The 18,379-nt window shown below is 43.4% G+C and overlaps 1 protein-coding gene across 10 annotated transcripts in view; it reads right to left on the bottom strand.

Annotated features, from left to right (window-relative positions):
* Positions 1-821: 821 nt before the first annotated feature.
* Positions 822-18,379, bottom strand: part of LOC119161514 (uncharacterized) — a 42,605-nt gene continuing 25,047 nt past the window's right edge. For 3 of the 10 annotated variants that reach the window (XM_075879100.1, XM_075879102.1, XM_075879099.1), the window contains 9 exons: positions 18,138-18,192; positions 17,182-17,325; positions 15,821-15,939; positions 15,490-15,657; positions 8,624-8,678; positions 6,526-6,669; positions 2,639-2,693; positions 1,278-1,354; positions 822-1,006 (listed from right to left, as the gene is read on the bottom strand). In XM_075879100.1, the coding sequence (XP_075735215.1) occupies positions 6,615-6,669; positions 8,624-8,678; positions 15,490-15,657; positions 15,821-15,878 (336 nt within the window). In that variant the 5' untranslated portion in view covers positions 15,879-15,939; positions 17,182-17,325; positions 18,138-18,192 and the 3' untranslated portion in view covers positions 822-1,006; positions 1,278-1,354; positions 2,639-2,693; positions 6,526-6,614. Of the gene's footprint in view, positions 1,029-1,277; positions 1,355-2,638; positions 2,694-6,525; positions 6,670-8,623; positions 8,679-15,489; positions 15,658-15,820; positions 15,940-17,181; positions 17,326-18,137; positions 18,193-18,379 lie in introns of all 10 variants that reach the window. The other 7 variants (XM_075879103.1, XM_075879101.1, XM_075879107.1 and 4 more) reach the window with 7 other exon arrangements.

Here is an 18,379-nt window from a genome sequence, read left to right as displayed (position 1 = left end):
AACCACCAGTTTTGTGGTAGACATTTTGAAGGAAGTTTACTAGTAATTTATGTGTAGCATCACACACTTGAAGTGGGTCATAAACTACTTATTGCAAAAAAAAAAAGCAAAATTGTCGTCATAGCTCCTTTAATGCTTTTTGATGAACTAGTTGGGTTTTGATGCATTCTGTTGCAAAGCGTTCACCACCGAAGTCTTTCAGGCTTCTTGTACACTGAGACACGAGACCCCCCCCCCCCCCCCCCATTCGCTTCAGACAACAGGTTTTTCCTCTACACTTGCAGTCTTGATTGATATATGGGGTTTAACGTCCCAAAACTACCATACGATTATGAGAGACGCCGTAGTGGAGGGCTCCGGAAATTTCAACCACCTGGGGTTCTTTAACGTGCACCAAATCTGAGCACACGGACCTACCACATTTCCGCCTCCATCTACACTTGCAGTCTTCCTAATGAATGAATTCGGCACTTCTACCTGCACGTGTGGCACAGACACAGCACTGTCAGCAAAAGGCCAGTCTTAACCTTTCCAGTATGTGAGGAATACGTAATGATGGAATGTGTGCATGGGCAATTCACCAGAATGCGGAGATGCATCTTTCGGGGTACTTGTTTTGCGAAGAGGAGTCATCAGGTGTGGGTTGCTGCTATGGTTGTTGAAAGTAATCAAAAAAGGAAAACTCCCACCCTCTCTCTTCTCTCGCGGAGGTTATGAGAAGGAGGTTAAGTGGAAACCCACTTGGAGGAGGTGATTATGTGTGCCAGAGCAACGTTCTTTTCAAATGGTCACTCCTACAGTGATTGGATTCAAATGAGGAGTTTCTCTAACAGGGATATGAACTTTTTATAGCCCTCTTTCAACACGAATCTGCTACGACACGATTCTGCTCTCTTGCAAAATGTAAATAAACTTCTGTAAATAAGTTTCTTCTTCACGAGTCGCTCACTGCCTCAGCTCTCTGCTCCCGACGTCCATACCTTCGCTCACCACCCTTGGTCGGCTCCTGCAGCATACCAGTCATAATACTGAATTGAAAAGAGTGCGAGGTGAATGGGTTAGAGACAGACCACGTACACAGGGGCATTTTCAAGCAGTGCATCATTATGCAACATGTGTAAAAACGAAAAGAAATGTTTGGCAAGTGGTTGTCAAAAATTTCATTTCTGCATATTTTTTTATATTTCATGCACTGCTGAAAAAACAGCCTTCGTGGGCCGCCGTTGACGATTTTGAAACTCAGCGACACTTAAACAATGATAGCTCGCGACTCTTACCAACATTCGCGGCCTGATCTTTGCTCAAAGTTGAATCTGTTTTCGTTTTATCCTTGAGGTTGCCACAGCAAGCCGCTCTACAATGAAAAACCCGGTAACATATAATGTATTGGCATCAACATGGAATACAGTTCATAGAATGTACAAGTGCGAACGCAATGCCTCAGCGTGAACAACAAGTCCATCATCGTCAACATGCATCTGTGTGAACACGGAATGAAGCAGTGTCAACATCACAAGGTAGCTGTGTGGGCTTATTGGTTTGACGTGATGCAGAGTGAAAGCACATAAAAAAAGACAAACAAGATGCTTGACACTCACAGCGCTGGTATGTGTCAAGCCTATGCTGTCTTATTCTTATGCGCTTTGCACCTGTATCATGTCAACATCACAAACAGGGTTCAATGTCGTCCACACACACTCAATCGCCCCTTGTGCCACTGGGGACAGAAGCAGCAACTCGGGCCTCGCAGACAAGCAGAAGTCGCCCCCAACAATGCAGGAGGTTGTCAAAGAGGATTACCTGCATCTTTCAGGCTACTGTCTGCTCAACTGTCTTTAGTAGACGTTTTGAAGGAAGTCATTTAATAATTTATGTGGGGCATCACGACGTCACTGATCACCATAGCTGAACATAACTAAAAAGCCATCCCGACATCGGATGATCTCTCTACGTGGGATCGCATGACGTACTCTGTCATCATCGTGGACGTCATGTGGAATGACTAAATGGAATGACATTAACACCGAATGACATCATGTGGCTGCTACACAGAGATATACAACGTCAGAAGAATCAACTGACTTAGGCAATCAAATGAGTTCGGGAAACAGATTAGTTGTTACAGTGACATCGAATATACTGTACTTACTCGCGTCATGAACCCACTTGTATAATGAACCCTGCCCGATACATGGTCTTTGAAAAAATAATAAATAAAATCGCGCTCTTTGGGGCAGAGGGCCTTCTATTGAATGCAGAAGAAACCTTCAGCTTATAGCGTTCTGCGACCTAAGCGGCACGCGCAGAAAGCACGAAAATTGTGCCACGTATTTGCGAGCTTAGCTGGAAGGGGTTGACAAAATAAGATAGTGTTACACATGTAATACACTTGTTTTTTGTTTTGGTGAAACTTTCGATGTTTTGGCCTGCGATCAATTCAGACAATTTTTTCCGATCTCGTGAAGAGCAGCCTATAGCAGCATTATTATTTTCGAGCAATTGGAGCAGCCCTTCGCCATACCGGGAATGGCAAAAAGCTAGAGGGGACACTTTTCATAAAAGATGTTACAGGACCCTTGCCAAGTAACTCACTGTAGAAAAAAAAAGACAAAAGGTATGTGAAAACAAACAAACATACCTGAAATGGGAAGAGTCCCGGCTCATATGTCCTTCCTCTCCACACTTGAAGCAGCATGCAAAAGAAAAAAAAAAGGCACAACCGACATCAAGAAAGCCCATTAAGTTATTAAACACTCCTATTAGAAGAGGAAAGCTTGACATTTTAGTCAAGAAGACATATGCATAACTCTGTGCCACCCCCCTTCCGCCACCCGTTTTTACGCTCACAAAAAATTTCCCTAGAAAAATGAGGGGCACACAGCTATCAAGCTCTTCGTGAAATGGTTGGTCAACAAAAGTGACATGCACAGTGCAGCTCTTAGGAACACCCTGGAAAGCTATACCGTGAATGCCTGTCTAGTGCACAACTCTCACTGTTACCCGACCTAATTAGAGGAAGTTCAGTTGCTCTGAAAAGCGGCAACCCATGAGAAAATCACTAGTAGAAGGAAAGTAGAAGGAAACAAAAAAAGAAACAGGCTTGTAACTTCTCGCGAGAGCATCTCCAATGTAGACGGAGAGTGCTTTTCCTGCATAGAGACAGAGCCTACATTGCATACTTTGGTGAAGCTCTCATACAGTAACTCTAGGTTCTCCTAGGACGACTCAATGAGAGTGCCCTCTCTGGGTGAGGAGAGCCGCGTCCTCTGCTAGCGCAACCACCATTTCCTTGCATTTGCCGGTTGCAGGGTGCGCACGTAGACTCCCCAATTGGAGGTTTCTCAAGGATGCAACACAGCATCACAAGCAAAAAATTTCTTGGAATAACCGTTTCTAAAAACAGTATGTTAATAACTGCTGCAGTTTCACGTCCCACAACCATCATATGGTTATGACAGGCACTGTAGCTCCCCTTTTTACACGTACACTGACAAGACAGATCAAACAGGCCTCTAGCATTTTGCCTTCATCGAAACGCGACCGCCATTCAGCAAAATACTATTACAATGTAAAAATTCACCTCGATTCGCACTTACAAGTAGTTCATCAGGTAACATCCATAGAGGCAACCACTTAGGCAAAGAGGAAAAGTGGCGAGTTGGTGCAAGTCAGCCGAGGCGAAGTGTAGTACATGGAAACACATTATCGGCACTTCCTCAGGCAGCGCTTGTGGGTCAGCCCCTTGTAGCACAGGAGAGCACCTCAGGTGAGTACCTGAGAGGGCTGCTTCCTGACATGGCCACGTTAGTTAAAATTGCATTAAAGGTTCCAGTCACGTCGTGCACATCGAGAAGATTATGCTGAGTTCGCCGAGTTGAAATGTATTTGTGGTCGATGATGGCACAAGCAAGACTAAAATATTATTGGTACTCCACTTATGCGCCGACACAAGGAGCTCAGCGGCAAGATTAACTTAGATAGTATTGCTAACGAATTTATCGGCAAATCGTCTGTGGGCAGAAATGCATTTGTAACGATTCAGTAACTTGCATATAGGACACCTTCCCTCGAGAGCATTTGTATAGGATGTATGTATGTGTCCGTTAATGTATTTCAAGCAATGGATCGATATACAACATATAGAAGAGAAAAAAAAATGTTAGGAAAATGTTAGGAGCATTTCTTTTGTTTTTGTGTGTGTTACAGTAAACTCTCGCTATAGCAAACCTCAGATTAACGATTTTTTTTTTTTTTTCAAAAATCCCCTCCAAATGTCCATTGGTTATTGTAGCGATGTCTTACTACAACGAATTTCAGAATACAGAATATTTTTTCTAGAATAACGTATAGAATTTTATTCCCCCAATATCTCTACGACACGTCAAAATAACAAATATCAATTTAAAAAACTTTTCACGGCTGTAAAAATGATGCCCTGCTCCGTACCTGTCACTATCATTATGACAGAATGCCCGCCAATTTCCTTAAGTGTTTGTACTGATCAAATGTGTAATAGCCTTATCCGCATTGGCGTCGTCTGGCATCTGTTTTTCACGTCCGGCTTTGCTCCGCTGCTTTGTTTTCGTATGGTACCTTAACCCGCGCGCTTGTTAAAGGGCTGTTTTCTATCTAGTTGGTCCATTTGGTTGATAGTTGAAAGTTCAAGATGAGCTCCAGAAACAGCACGAAAGGAATGCTACGAGGGTGCAAACTGCACAGCCAGTGCCCTGTCGGAAGAAGTCGCCAATGATTACCTTTGCGTGCTTCAAAAAGGCTCGAACACTACGCACAACGCAACGACAAAGCATGCACGCGAGCATAGCCGACGACCGATACGATCCATACTATTTGTCGTGATAAGGAAACGGACACGAATACAAAGACCACGTTGAAACAGCATGCGCAAACACGAGTACAAAGACCACGTTGAAACAACATGCGCAAACCAACGCTAAGAATTGGCATTTAATGCTGATGCTTTGCAGTGTCTAAAAAGCATGCCCACGCTTAAGGTACGAGGCCAAGTGAAAAAAGCGATATTTTTCTCAAAATGTCATTTTCCCGCTTTTGGTTATCATGCTGAATGCCCAATTTATTGCCCGTAATTTTGCCGCATAAAGTTTCCACCTACGCAGTTTCTTTTGAAAGAAACAAGCAAAAATGTTAAAAACCCCTCATCTACGAAGCCGAAACTGAAAGTGCTAGTTTTGTGTTTATCATTAGATTTACTTGATATGTAGTATTTTGTTAGCTATTTAGCAATCACATTGAGTGCGAGCATATCACAATGCCCTAAAAGCATTCGTAAGACATCAGTTTCAATTATAAAAGTCATAAACTTCATACTAGCAGAAGGCGTAAAGTGGTACATCTGTTGTTCATGATGGACACTTATGCGACCCGTTGACTGCCTAATTTGCTTCATTTGACGATTAGTGTCATTTCAATTATTGCAACGAAATCACAATTGATACTTTCAAGCAAATTAGGATCAATCCTGGCTCCTACACTGAAGAAGCGTGCCTCACAAACGATTAGCACCGTAGCGTGAGCCAGCCCCACCTTGTCACCAATGCTGCAAAAGAAGCTCGATAAGAAATTTTAGAGTTGCCGCTAGAGAAAATGCACCAAGTATTAAGGTCCACAATGCAACTGGCAACAAGTATTGAGAATTTAAGCCCTTTCCGTAATTTGTTTTACCACTGCACCTGTTTCAAATCTTTTTTTGTCGATTTTTCTTAAACTTATATTTCGCGTATTTTTTCGTACACGAACTGTCGTGGATGTTTTGCTACATTAAGATTTTTTATTGAAACTCGGCAGACTTCCTAATCTAATATTTAGGTATGCAATGAACCTCTATCAGTAAAATCTATCCACAAGTTCTATAATGGCTGCCTGTTACACAATATTGCATACTTTTTTGGTTACTTATATACTGGGTTGTTACTATTACACAAATATATCTCATTTGTTTTGGTTCATTGCACAGACGAAAGCTTTTTACATGTGCTAGCAAAAAATGAAAACATTTCAACAAGCAGAACTTGAGATAGAAATTTTCACACAAGGCATACTTTTAATTAAAGATTTATTTCTTAAAAATAACAAATTATTGATTGCATTGTAAAGCTAACATGTGCCTAGAAAGATAGATTTCATATAACAAATTAATTATTTCTAGTGATGAGTGCTTTTTACAAAATCTTTTCGTCACCTGGCCTCATACTTAAAGAGTTCGTTTTTCAGCAGTCGAGCTGCCAAATCAGGATAGATCGCGCTCTTTCTTAAATAAACCTGCACTAGTTCCATATACGGTTCTTGCAAAAATATTTATAGCTTTCACTAGAATGATTTTTCAAAATAACATAAAATTTTTAGCATCCCCTTGAGATTCGTTATATCCCGACTTCCCTGTATATACTTTAGGCAGTGCTGAAAAAACTCCCCTCAGGCACTGCCAATTCTGATTGCGAACATCCACGAGTCTTAAGCAATGATAGCTCACGACTATTACCAACATACCTCTTCTTTGCTCAAAGTCGAAACGGTTCTTCTTTGCTCACAGTCGAATCGGTGCTTCTTTGCTCAGAGTCGCAACGGTTCTTCTTTGCTCAAAGTCGAATCGGTTTTTGTTCATTCTCTATGGTGGGCTCCACAGTTGGCCATCTGCAATAAAAAGCCCGGTCAAAACTGAACATATTGGGGTCCACATGGAATACGATTCATAGAATATACAAGTGCGAATGCAATGCCTCAGCGTGTACACAGAATGCATCATCGACAACATAGATCTGTGCCAACACGGAATGCAGCAGAGTCGACGTCACACGGTAGCTGTCACAGAACGAGCGCTCGAAATGGGCGCGCCGCCAAATTCTTGCGATAACGCGCCGGAGTGACGCCGCGAGGTCAACGAAAAAAAAAAAAAGAAAACAAACATCTAAAGGCTCCCCGGGCGCGCGACGCTCTCCCCTCGGATGAACCTCCTCACCTCAACGGCGGCCGAGCAAGCACTGGAAATTTCTAGAAGGAAAGGGGCGTGTTATGCCGGGTTGAGTCATCTGTCGGGGACGGCCCTCGTACAGTCTCGCGCCTTCCCCCAGCCTCCGCTGCGCATCGCGCCGACGAAATGATGAGAACTTTCTGGAATGTCGCGCGGAAGGTATTTAACCGAGCAGCGGAGATGAGAGATCAGGGAAAGACGGAAGTTAGCGCCAGAACGCGTAGGGATTCCGCCGTGTAGTCGGCGAAGGTTTTGTCCGTAGAGACAAAGCAGGAGAAGGAGATGATTTCTACCTGAGGGGTGACGAATCGAGCTACAGGCAAGAGTGTGTGTTTACCGCTATCGAGCGAAGACACGTGGCAACAGCTGCGTGTGTGAAGCCGACGTGTTTCCAGCGAAGAAGTTTGAAGCTTAGAGAGAGGCCAATTGAAGACGCGAGGTTTCCTGGAAGAGAAACTTCGGTGAGGTTTCCTGGAAGAGAAACTTCAGGGGCAGCGGAACGACAACAACGCTGGACTTTGAGTGAGTGATCCTCGGAAGAGTATCATCCAGACTTTTGTTCCAAGAACTTTGGACTGAATAGGTTTTCTATCTCTTTAGTCTTTAAGTGTCTTGGTTGTTCAATGCATGCGACTGCATTGTAGTGCGTATGGTTGTTTGTGTCCGTTGTTTTGAGTGTGGCTGATTGTACTCTGTAGTACGTTGTTTGAGTGGTGACATATTGTCCTCATCTATTGTGGAGTGTGCATTCTTGTGTATTGTTTTCGATCTGCCATTATTGAGAATATAATTTTGTTTGTTTATCAACCCTCGGCTCTGACTTGTTCTTTGGGCCACAGCCGGCGTCCGCTGGCGCGCCAAAAAGGACTACTTCTCAATTGTCCACGCTTTCGTGGTGCGGTTCGGGGGGCCGATACTTGGAATTAGCCCGGCGATTGCCTCCCTAATTAATGGGACCTGTGTGACAGTAGCTGTGTATGCTTGTTGTTTTGGCGTGATGCCGGGTGAAAGTATATAAAAAAATTACAGAGCAGACGCTGTCATTCAATTATGTTTGCTCACAACCCGGCTCATTTCCACGATCCTCGAAGCACACCGAGCACGAAATACAGGAAAGCGGCGATAACAGCATAAGAGAACAGCCGACACAGCCACGAGCTAGCGAAAAAGTGTGATCGCTATCCACTAAATTGTTGTTGGTACATATTACATTGGTTCAGAGCATGTTAAGACTCAAGACACATTGGTTTCATTGTAACTGAAGTGACCATAGGCAAGGAATGTGGCTTTTGCGCAGCTGTAATAGAAAATAATTATGCAACACATGTATTCATCAAGAAAATGAAAGTGTAGTAATGTAATACACTTGTTTCTTGTTTTGGTGACACTTTCGATGTTTTGGCCTGCAATCAATTCAGACAATTTTTTCCAGTCTCGTAAAAAGCAGAATATAGCAGCATTATTATTTTCGAGCAATTGGAGCAGCACTTCGCCATACCGGAAATGGCAAAGTGCTAGAGGGGACACTTTTCATAAAAGATGTTACAGGACCCTTGCCAAGTAACTCACTGTAGAAAAAACAAAAGAGAAATGGCATGTGATAACAAACAAACATACTCGAAATGGGGAGAGTCCCGGCTCATATGTCCTTCCTCTCCACACTTGAAGCAGCCTGCAAAAGAAAAAAAAAAAGCACAACCGACATCCAGAAAGCCCATTAAATTATTAAACGCTCCTATTAGAAGAGGAATGCTTGACATTTTAGTCAAGAAGCCATCTGCCTAACTCTGTGCCACCCCCCTTCCACCACCCGTTTTCACGCTCACTAAAAATTTCCCTAGAAAAATGAGGGGCACACACCTATTAAGCTCTTCCCGAAATGGTTGGTCAACAAAAGTGACATGAACAGTGCAGCTCTAACGAACACCCTGGAAAGCTAAACCGTGAATGCCCGTCTGGTGGACAATTTTCGCTGTTACCCAACCTAATCGGTGGAAATTCAGTTGCTCTGAAAAGCGGCAACCCATAAGAAAATCGCTAGTAGAAGGAAAATAGAAAAAAAAAAGAAACACGCTTGTAACGTCTCCCGAGAGCAGCTCCTATGTAGACGGAGAGTGCTTTTCCTGCATAGGGACAGAGCCCAACATTGCATACCTTGGTGAAGCTCTCATACAGTAACTCTAGGTTATGACAGGCACTGTAGCTCCCGTTTTTACACGTGCACTGACAAGACAGATCAAACAGACTTCTAGCATTTCGCCATCATCGAATTGTGACCGCTATTCAGCAAAATACTATTACAATGTAAAAATTCACCTCGATTCGCACTTACAAGTAGTTCATCAGGTAACATCCATAGTCGTAATCACTAAGGCAAAGAGGAAAAGTGGGCGAGTTGGTGAAAGTCAGCCGAGGCGAAGTGTAGTACAGGGAAATACACGATCGGCACTTTCTCAGGCAGCGCTTGTGGGTCAGCCCCTTGTGGCACAGGAGAGCACCTCAGGTGAGTACCTGAGAGGGCTGCTTCCTGACATGGCCACGTTAGTTAAAATTGCACTAAGAGTTCCAGTCATGTCGTGCACATCGAGAAGATTATGCTGAGTTCGGCGAGTTGAAATGTATTTGGAGTCGATGATGGCACAAGCAAGACTAAAATATTATTGGTACTCCACTTATGCACCGACACAAGGAGCTCAGCGGCAAGATTAACTTAGAAAGTAATCCTAATGTATTTATCGGCAAATCGTCTGTGGGCAGAAATGCATTTGTAACGAATCAGTAACTTGCATATAGGACACCTTCCCTTGAGAGCATTTGTATAGGATGTATATATGTGTCTGTTCATGTATTTCAAGCAATGGATCGATATACAACATATAGAAGAGAAAGAAATGTTCGGAAAATGCACGTGGTTGTGAGCATTTCTTTTGTTTTTGTGTGTGTTACAGTAAACTCTCGCTATAGCAAGTGTCAGATTAACGATTTTTTTTTTTTCAAAAATCACCTCCAAATGTCCATTGGTTAACGTAGAGATGTTTTACTACAACGAATTTCAGAATACAGAATATTTTTTTCCAGAATAACGTATAGAATTTTATTCACCCGATATCTCTACGACACGTCAAAATAACAAATATCAATTTAAAAAACTTTTCACGGCTGTAAAAATGATGCCCTGCTCCGTACCTGTCACTATCATTATGACAGGATGCCCACCAATTTCCTTAAGTGTTTGTACTGATCAAATGTGTGATAGCCCTATCCGCATTGGCATCGCCTGGCATTTGTTTTTCACGTCCGGCTTCGTTCCGCCGCTTTGTTTTCGTATGGTACCTTAACCTGCACGCTTGTTAAAGGGCTGTTTTCTACCTAGTTGGTCCATTTGGTTGATGGTTGAGAGTTCAAGATGAGCTCCAGAAACAGCACGAAAGGAATGCTTTGAGAGTGCAAACTGCACAGCCAGTGCCCTGTCGAAAGAAGTCGCCGATGATTACCTTTGCGTGCTTCAATAAGGCTCGAACACTACGCACAATGCAACGACAAAGCATGCACGCGAGCGTAGCTGACGACCGATACGATCCATACTATTTGTCGTGATAAGGAAACGGCAACGAGTACAAAGACCACTTTGAAACAACATGTGCAACCCAACGCTAAGAATCGGCATTTAATGCTGATGCTTTGCAGTGTCTAAAAAGGATGCCCAAGCTTAAGGTACGAGGCCAAGTGAAAAAAGCGATATTTTTCTCAAAACGTCATTTTCCCGCTTTTGGTTATCATGCTGAATGCCCAATTTATTGCCCGTCATTTCGCCGCATAAAGTTTCCGCCTACGCAGTTTCTTTTGAAAGAAACAAGCAAAAATGTTAAAAACCCCTCACCTACGAAGGCGAAACTGAAAGTGCCAGTTTTGTGTTTATGATTAGATTTGCTTGATATGTAGTATTTAGTTAGCTATTTAGCAATCACATTGAGTGCGAGCATATCACAATGCCCTAAAAGCATTCGTAAGACATCATCATCATCATCATCAGCCTGACTACGTCCACTGCAGGACAAAGGCCTCTCCCATGTTCCGCCAGTTAACCCGGTCCTGTGCTTGCTGCTGCCAATTTATACCCGCAAACTTCTTAATCTCATCTGCCCACCTAACCTTCTGTCTCCCCCTAACCCGCTTCCTTTCTCTGGGAATCCAGTCAGTTACCCTTAATGACCAGCGGTTATCCTGTCTACGCGCTGCATGCCCTGCCCATGTCCATTTCTTCTTCTTGATTTCAGCTATGATATCCTTAACCCCCGTTTGTTCCCTAATCCACTCTGCTCTCTTCTTGTCTCTTAAGGTTACACCTACCATTTTTCTTTCCATTGCTCGCTGCGTCGTCCTCAATTTAAGCTGAACCTTCTTTGTAAGTCTCCAGGTTTCTGCTCCGTAGCTAAGTACCGGCAAGATATAGCTGTTATATACCTTCCTCTTGAGGGATAGTGGCAATCTACCTGTCATAATTTGATAGTGCTTGCCGAATGTGCTCCACCCCATTCTTATTCTTCTAGTTACTTCAATCTCATGGTTTGGCTCTGCGGTTATTACCTGCCCTAAGTAGACATAATCATTTACAACTTCAAGTGCACTATTACCTATCTCGAAGCGCTGCTCCTTGCCGAGGTTGTTGTACATTACCTTCGTTGTCTGCAGATTAATTTTAAGACCCACCTTTCTGCTCTCCTTGTCTAACTCCGTAATCATGAGTTGCAATTCGTCCCCCGAGTTACTCAGCAATGCAATGTCATCGGCGAAGCGCAGGTTACTAAGGTATTCTCCATTGACTCTTATCCCTAACTGTTCCCATTGTAGGCTTCTGAAAAGCTCCTGTAAGCACGCGGTAAATAGCATTGGGGAAATTGTGTCCCCCTGCCTTGCACGCTTCTTGATTGGTATTCTGTTGCTTTCTTTATGAAGCACTATGGTAGCCGTTGATCCCCTGTAGATTTCTTCCAGAATGTTTATATATACTTCATCTATGCCCTGATTCCGCAGTGTTTGCATGACGGCTGATATTTCTACTGAATCAAACGCCTTCTTGTAATCTATGAAGGCTATGTATAGTGGTTGGTTATACTCTGAGAATTTCTCTATTACCTGATTGATAGTATGAATGTGGTCAATTGTTGAGTAGCCTGTTCGAAATCCTGCTTGTTCTTTTGGTTGATTGAATTCTAATGGTTTCTTTACACTGTTAGCAATTACCTTTGTAAATAGCTTGTATACTACAGAGAGCAAGCTGATCGGCCTGTAATTCTTCAAGTCCTTGTCATCTGCTTTCTTATGTATTAAGATGATGTTAGCGTTCTTCCAAGACTCTGGTACTCTTCCCGTCAGGAGACACCTCGTAAACAGGGTGGCTAGTTTTTCTAACACAATCTGTCCTCCATCTTTCAGCAGATCTGATGTTACCTGATCCTCACCAGCAGCTTTGCCCCTTTGCATGCTCTCCAAAGCTTTTCTGACTTCTTCTATCATTACTGGTGGGGTGTAATCTGGGTTACTGCTAGTTCTTATAGTATTAAGGTCGTGGTTGTCTCGGCTACTGTACAGATCTCTGCAAAACTCCTCCGCTAATTTAACTATCCTATCCATATTGGTAGTTATTTTGCCTTCTTTGTCCCTTAGTGCATACATCCGACTTTTGCCTATCCCAAGTTTCCTCTTCAATGCTTTGACACTTCCTCCGTTTTTCAGAGCGTGTTCAATTCTCTCCATGTTATACCTTCTTACATCGCATACCTTACGTCTATTAATCAACTTCGAAAGCTCTGCCAGTTCTATTTTGTCTGTTGTACTTGACACTTTCATGATTTGACGCTTCTTAATTAGGTTCTTCGTTTCCTGGGAAAGCTTGCCAGTGTCCTGTCTAACTAGCCTGCCTCCAACTTCCACTGCACACTCCGTAATGATACTCGTCAGATTATCATTCATTGTATCTACGCTAAGGTTGGTTTCCTCACTAAGAGCCGAGTACCTGTTCTGCAGCGACACTCTGAATTCCTGTACTTTCCCTCTCAGTGCTAGCTGATTGATTGGCTTCTTGCGTATCAGTTTCTGTCGTTCCTTCTTCAAGTCTAGGCGAATTCGAGACCGTACCATTCTATGGTCACTGCATCGTACCTTGCCAATCACTTCCACATCCTGCACGATTCCAGGGTGTGCACTCATTATAAAGCCTATTTCGTTCTTATTTTCGCCATTAGGGCTCCTCCATGTCCACTTGCGGTTTTCTCGTTTTCGGTAGAAGGTATTCAAAATCCGTAGATTATTGCGTTCTGCAAATTCTACTAGTAGCTCTCCTCTGGCGTTTCTAGTACCGATGCCATAATCTCCTACTGCCTGGTCTCCAGCCTGCTTCTTCCCTACCTTTGCATTAAAGTCGCCCATCACTACAGTATACTGTGTTTTTACCTTACTGATTGCCGATTCCACGTCTTCATAGAAGCTTTCAACTGAAGCGTCATCATGGCTGGATGTAGGCGCGTAAGCCTGTACTACCTTCATCTTGTATCTTTTATTCAGTTTAATTACGATACCTACCACCCTTTCATTAATGCTATAGTATTCCTCTATGTTGCCAGCTATGTTTCTGTGAATTAGGAACCCCACTACCAGTTCTCTTCTGTCTGCCAAGCCCCTGTAGCAAAGAACGTGCCCATTCTGTAGCACCGTATAGGCCTCATCTGTCCTCCTAACCTCACTGAGCCCTATTATATCCCATTTAACACCCTCTAGCTCCTCGAATAGTACAGCTAGACTTCCCTCACTAGATAAGGTTCTAGCGTTCAACGTTGCCCAGTTCAGGTTCCAATGGCGGCCTGTCCGGATCCAGAGATTCTTAGCACCCTTTGCTGCGTTGCAGATCTGACCGCCGCCGTGGTCAGTTGCTTCGCAGCTGCTGGGGACTGAGGACCGTGAGTTATTTGACGTAAGCATGTGGGAGGTAGTGGCCAAATACTGCACCAGGGTGGCCAATCCTTCTCTGGTGAGGGAGTGCGTTCTCGGCGGTGTTTGCCGGTGAGGCTGCACCTCAGGCCTCTTAATGCAGTTCCATCAACACGGAGATTTTTTTTTTAATCCGGTTGGGAACTGCGCGGTACCGGGATTTGAACCACGGACCTCTAGCATGCGAGGCGGATGCTCTAACCACTACGCCATCGCCGCGCCCAATTCAAACATACCGCGCTCCAAAAAATGCTCTCAGCACCTCGCTCAATCCCGCAGCGGCAACTCCGACACGTCAACACTGTGCACAACGGAAAATAAAAGAAAAGAAAAGGCTGTTGTGGAACGTTTGCTCTCTCTCAAATTCCGATCTGCGATGCACCTGTACCACACTTCTCCCTTTTCCGTCCCTGCCATGTGAAGACCCTTCTCAAAAAAGGAAAGTGTCATGGAGCGTTGGCTCTCTCTCACGCGGCGATGGCACGCTTCCCCCTTTCCCATCTTTGCTACATAGACCCTTCTTTCAGCGACTCGCGCGAACAGAGCAAAAAACAAAAAACAAAAAAAAAAAAAACCACTGCCGTGGAGTGCTGTTCTCTCTCAAATGCCGATCTGCTCCTCCCCGCGTGGAGAAGCTTCTCCTTTCTCATCACGTGCTGGCCATGTTCCGGCTGCGGTGCAGAGGGTAATAGCGGAGATGCTGTCGTCGTCATTTTTTAGAGAGTGTCAGTGCTGGACATTGCCCCCACGTGCAACGCCTTTTGCGTGCACAATGCTGGAGCCGAAGTAGAAATGATTTGAAAGGCGTGCGAAATTGAATGACTTGCTGCAAGGCAAACATGTGCAGATGCGCATCACCGATTACTTCAGTTAATGATGGATGTTGTCTTCTGAAACTTCCCTTCATGTGTTAGCTCAATGCACATGCGCCACTCCATGGCGAGCCCTCCGTTCATTTAGCTTTCATTATTTCAAACTTCTTTTAATTTGAACAAGTTTTGGGCCCGTTCGAGTTGAAATTATAGAGATTCGACTGCATTATCGCAAAGAAAAACAAGCCCTTATATTTCATCTTTTTTCTCGCTATTGCTAGCATGCAATGGTCAATGTGTCTAAGGCGGCGCTGCCACAGCAAGTGGCTGTTGAGGCTAGAACTCGGTGCACACATGCTGTTCATACAAGTTGATCAGACCACGAAAGCTACACATACAGTACAAGTGCTAGATGATAATCTAAATCAGTCTCAAGGACAAAAAAGCAGACCATTTATACTTGTTAAAAGCAGTCTGCGGTCCTTTAATAAGGCTACTGTGTACCAGTTCAGTTGACATTATTGTGTGGGTACTTGTTAGGGACCAGTTTAATGCCACTACTGTCACAATATTCAAATACCGTAAGCTCATTTAGGAGCACCCATCACAGTCAAGTGTTACTACAGCAAGGCTCAGTGCAAGTGCGAAATTTGCCACCCCAAGGCACAAGAACAAGCCGCTCACTTCCTGTCATAGACGGGGTGGCTGCAGTGGGTCGTGTCGGGCTCGCCTCACGGCTTGTGCCCAACGGCGTGGGAATGCCAGATTTTCGGCGCACCCGTCCCGTACCATCCGTGTGTGAGTAGGTAGCGTAGCTCAGCCGAGATGTGGGGGATCCAGACCTGCTGCTTGCTGCACAGCACACACCTTGTATTACATGCTTTCACTTGGCTAAAAAAAGCAGGCAACCCTGCTTCACACCTTCCTGTAATGTCACAAACGTTGTAGCTTTGACAATTTCCCACAGTCACCATACAGTTTAGTAAAGCTCAACAAATGATCAAATTTAACTTACGCTGTGACTGGGAAACACCCTTCGTCCGACTTCGACTAATTCGTTCAGGCGATGCCATTGTGCTTGACACAGTGTCAGCTCGTTTTGTTCCTGGACGAGGCAGCGATGCTCCTGTGCCTCTGTTTTGTGACATCGTAAGACATCAGTTTCAATTATAAAAGTGAAAAACTACATACTAGCAGAAGGCGTAAAGTGGTACATCTGTTGTTCATGATGAAGGACACTTATGCGACCCGTTGACTGCCTAATTTGCTTCATTTGACGATTGGTGTCATTTCAATTATTGCAACGAAATCACAATTGATACTTTCAAGCAAATTAGGATCCATCCTGGCTCCTACACTGAAAAAGCGTGCCTCACAAACGATTAGCACCGTAGCGTGAGGCAGCCCCATCATGTCACCAATGCTGCAAAAGAAGCTCGATAAGAAATTTTAGAGTTGCCGCTAGAGAAAATGCACCAAGTATTAAGGTCCACGATGCAACTGGCAACAAGTATTGAGAATTTAAGCCCTTTTCGGTAACTTGTTTTACCACTGCACCTGTTTCAAATCTTTTTTTGTCGATTTTTCTTAAACTTATATTTCGCGTATTTTTTCGTACACGAACTGTCGTGGATGTTTTGCTACATTAAGATTTTTTATTGAAACTCGGCAGACTTCCTAATCTAATATTTAGGTATGCAATGAACCTCTATCAGTAAAATCTATCCACAAGTTCTATAATGGCTGCCTGTTACATAATATTGCATACTTTTTTGGTTATTTATACACTGGGTTGTTACTATTACACAAATATATCTCAATTGTTTTGGTTCATTGCACAGACGAAAGCTTTTTACATGTGCTAGCAAAAAATGAAAACATTTCAACAAGCAGAACTTGAGATAGGAATTTTCACACAAGGCATACATTTAATTAAATATTTATTTCTTAAAAATAACAAATTATTGATTGCTTTGTAAAGCCAACAAGTGCCTAGAAAGATAGATTTCATATAACAAACTAATTATTTCTAGTGATTAGTGCTTTTTACAAAATCTTTTCGTCACCTGGCCTCATACTTAAAGAGTTCGTTTTTCAGCAGTCGAGCTGCCAAATCAGGATAGATCGCGCTCTTTCTTAAATAAACCTGCACTGGTTCCATTTACGGTTCTTGCAAAAATATTTATAGCTTTCACTAGAATGATTTTTCAAAATAACATAAGATTTTTAGCATCCCCTTGAGATTCGTTATATCCCTACTTCCCTGAATATATATTTTAGGAAGTGCTGAAAAAACTCCCCTCAGGCACTGCCAATGCTGATTGCGAACATCCGCGAGTCTTAAGCAATGATAGCTCACGACTATTACCAACATACCTCTTCTTTGCTCAAAGTCGAAACGGTTCTTCTTTGCTCACAGTCGAATCGGTGCTTCTTTGCTCACAGTCGCAACGGTTCTTCTTTGCTCAAAGTCGAATCGGTTTTTGTTCATTCTCTATGGTGGACTCCACAGTAGGCCATCTGCAATAAAAAGCCCGGTCAAAACTGAACGTATCGGGGTCCACATGGAATACGATTCATAGAATATACAAGTGCGAATGCAATGCCTCAGCGTGAACACAGAATGCATCATCGACAACATAGATCTGTGCCAACACGGAATGCAGCAGGGTCGACGTCACAAGGTAGCTGTGTATGCTTGTTGGTTTGGCGTGATGCCGGGAGAAAGTACATCAAAAAATTACAGAGCAGACGCTGTCATTCAGTTATGTTTGCTCACAGCCCGGCTCATTTCGACGATCCTCGAAGCACACCGAACACGAAATACAGGAAAGCGGTGATAACAGCATTTGAGAACAGCCGAAGCAGCCACGAGCTTGCGAAAAAGTGTGGTCGCTATCCACGAAATTGTTGGTACAGAATAGGTTGGTTCAGAGCACGTGAAGACTCAAGACGCGAGGGTTTCATTGTAACTGAAGTGGCCATGGGCAAGAAATGTGGCTTTTGCGCAGCTGTAATACAAAAAAATTATGCAACACATGTATTCATCAAGAAAATGAAAGTGTAGTAATATAATACACTTGTTTCTTGTTTTGGTGACACTTTCCAAGTTTTTGCCTGCGATCGATTCAGACAATTTTTTCCGGTCTCGTGAAAAGCAGTATATAGCAGCATTATTATTTTCGAGCAATCGAAGCAGAACTTTGCCATACCAGGAATGGCAAAGTGCTCGAGGAAACACTTTTCATAAAAGATGTTACAGGACCCTTGCCAAGTAACTCACTCTAGAAAAAAACAAAAGAGAAATGGCATGTGAAAACAAACAAACATACTTGAAATGGGGAGAGTCCCGGCTCATATGTCCTTCCTCTTCACACTTGAAGCAGCCTGCAAAAGAAAAAAAAAGCACAACCGACATCCAGAAAGCCCATTAAATTATTAAACGCTCCTATTAGAAGAGGAATGCTTGTCATTTTAGTCAAGAAGCCATCTGCATAACTCTGTGCCACCCCCCTTCCACCACCGGTTTTCACGCTCACTAAAAATTTCCTGAGAAAAATGAGGGGCACACCCC

Source organism: Rhipicephalus microplus, chromosome X (assembly GCF_043290135.1).
Source record: "Rhipicephalus microplus isolate Deutch F79 chromosome X, USDA_Rmic, whole genome shotgun sequence".
In the NCBI taxonomy this organism is placed as follows: domain Eukaryota; kingdom Metazoa; phylum Arthropoda; class Arachnida; order Ixodida; family Ixodidae; genus Rhipicephalus; species Rhipicephalus microplus.
This window is presented reverse-complemented; position numbering and strand designations above follow the sequence as displayed.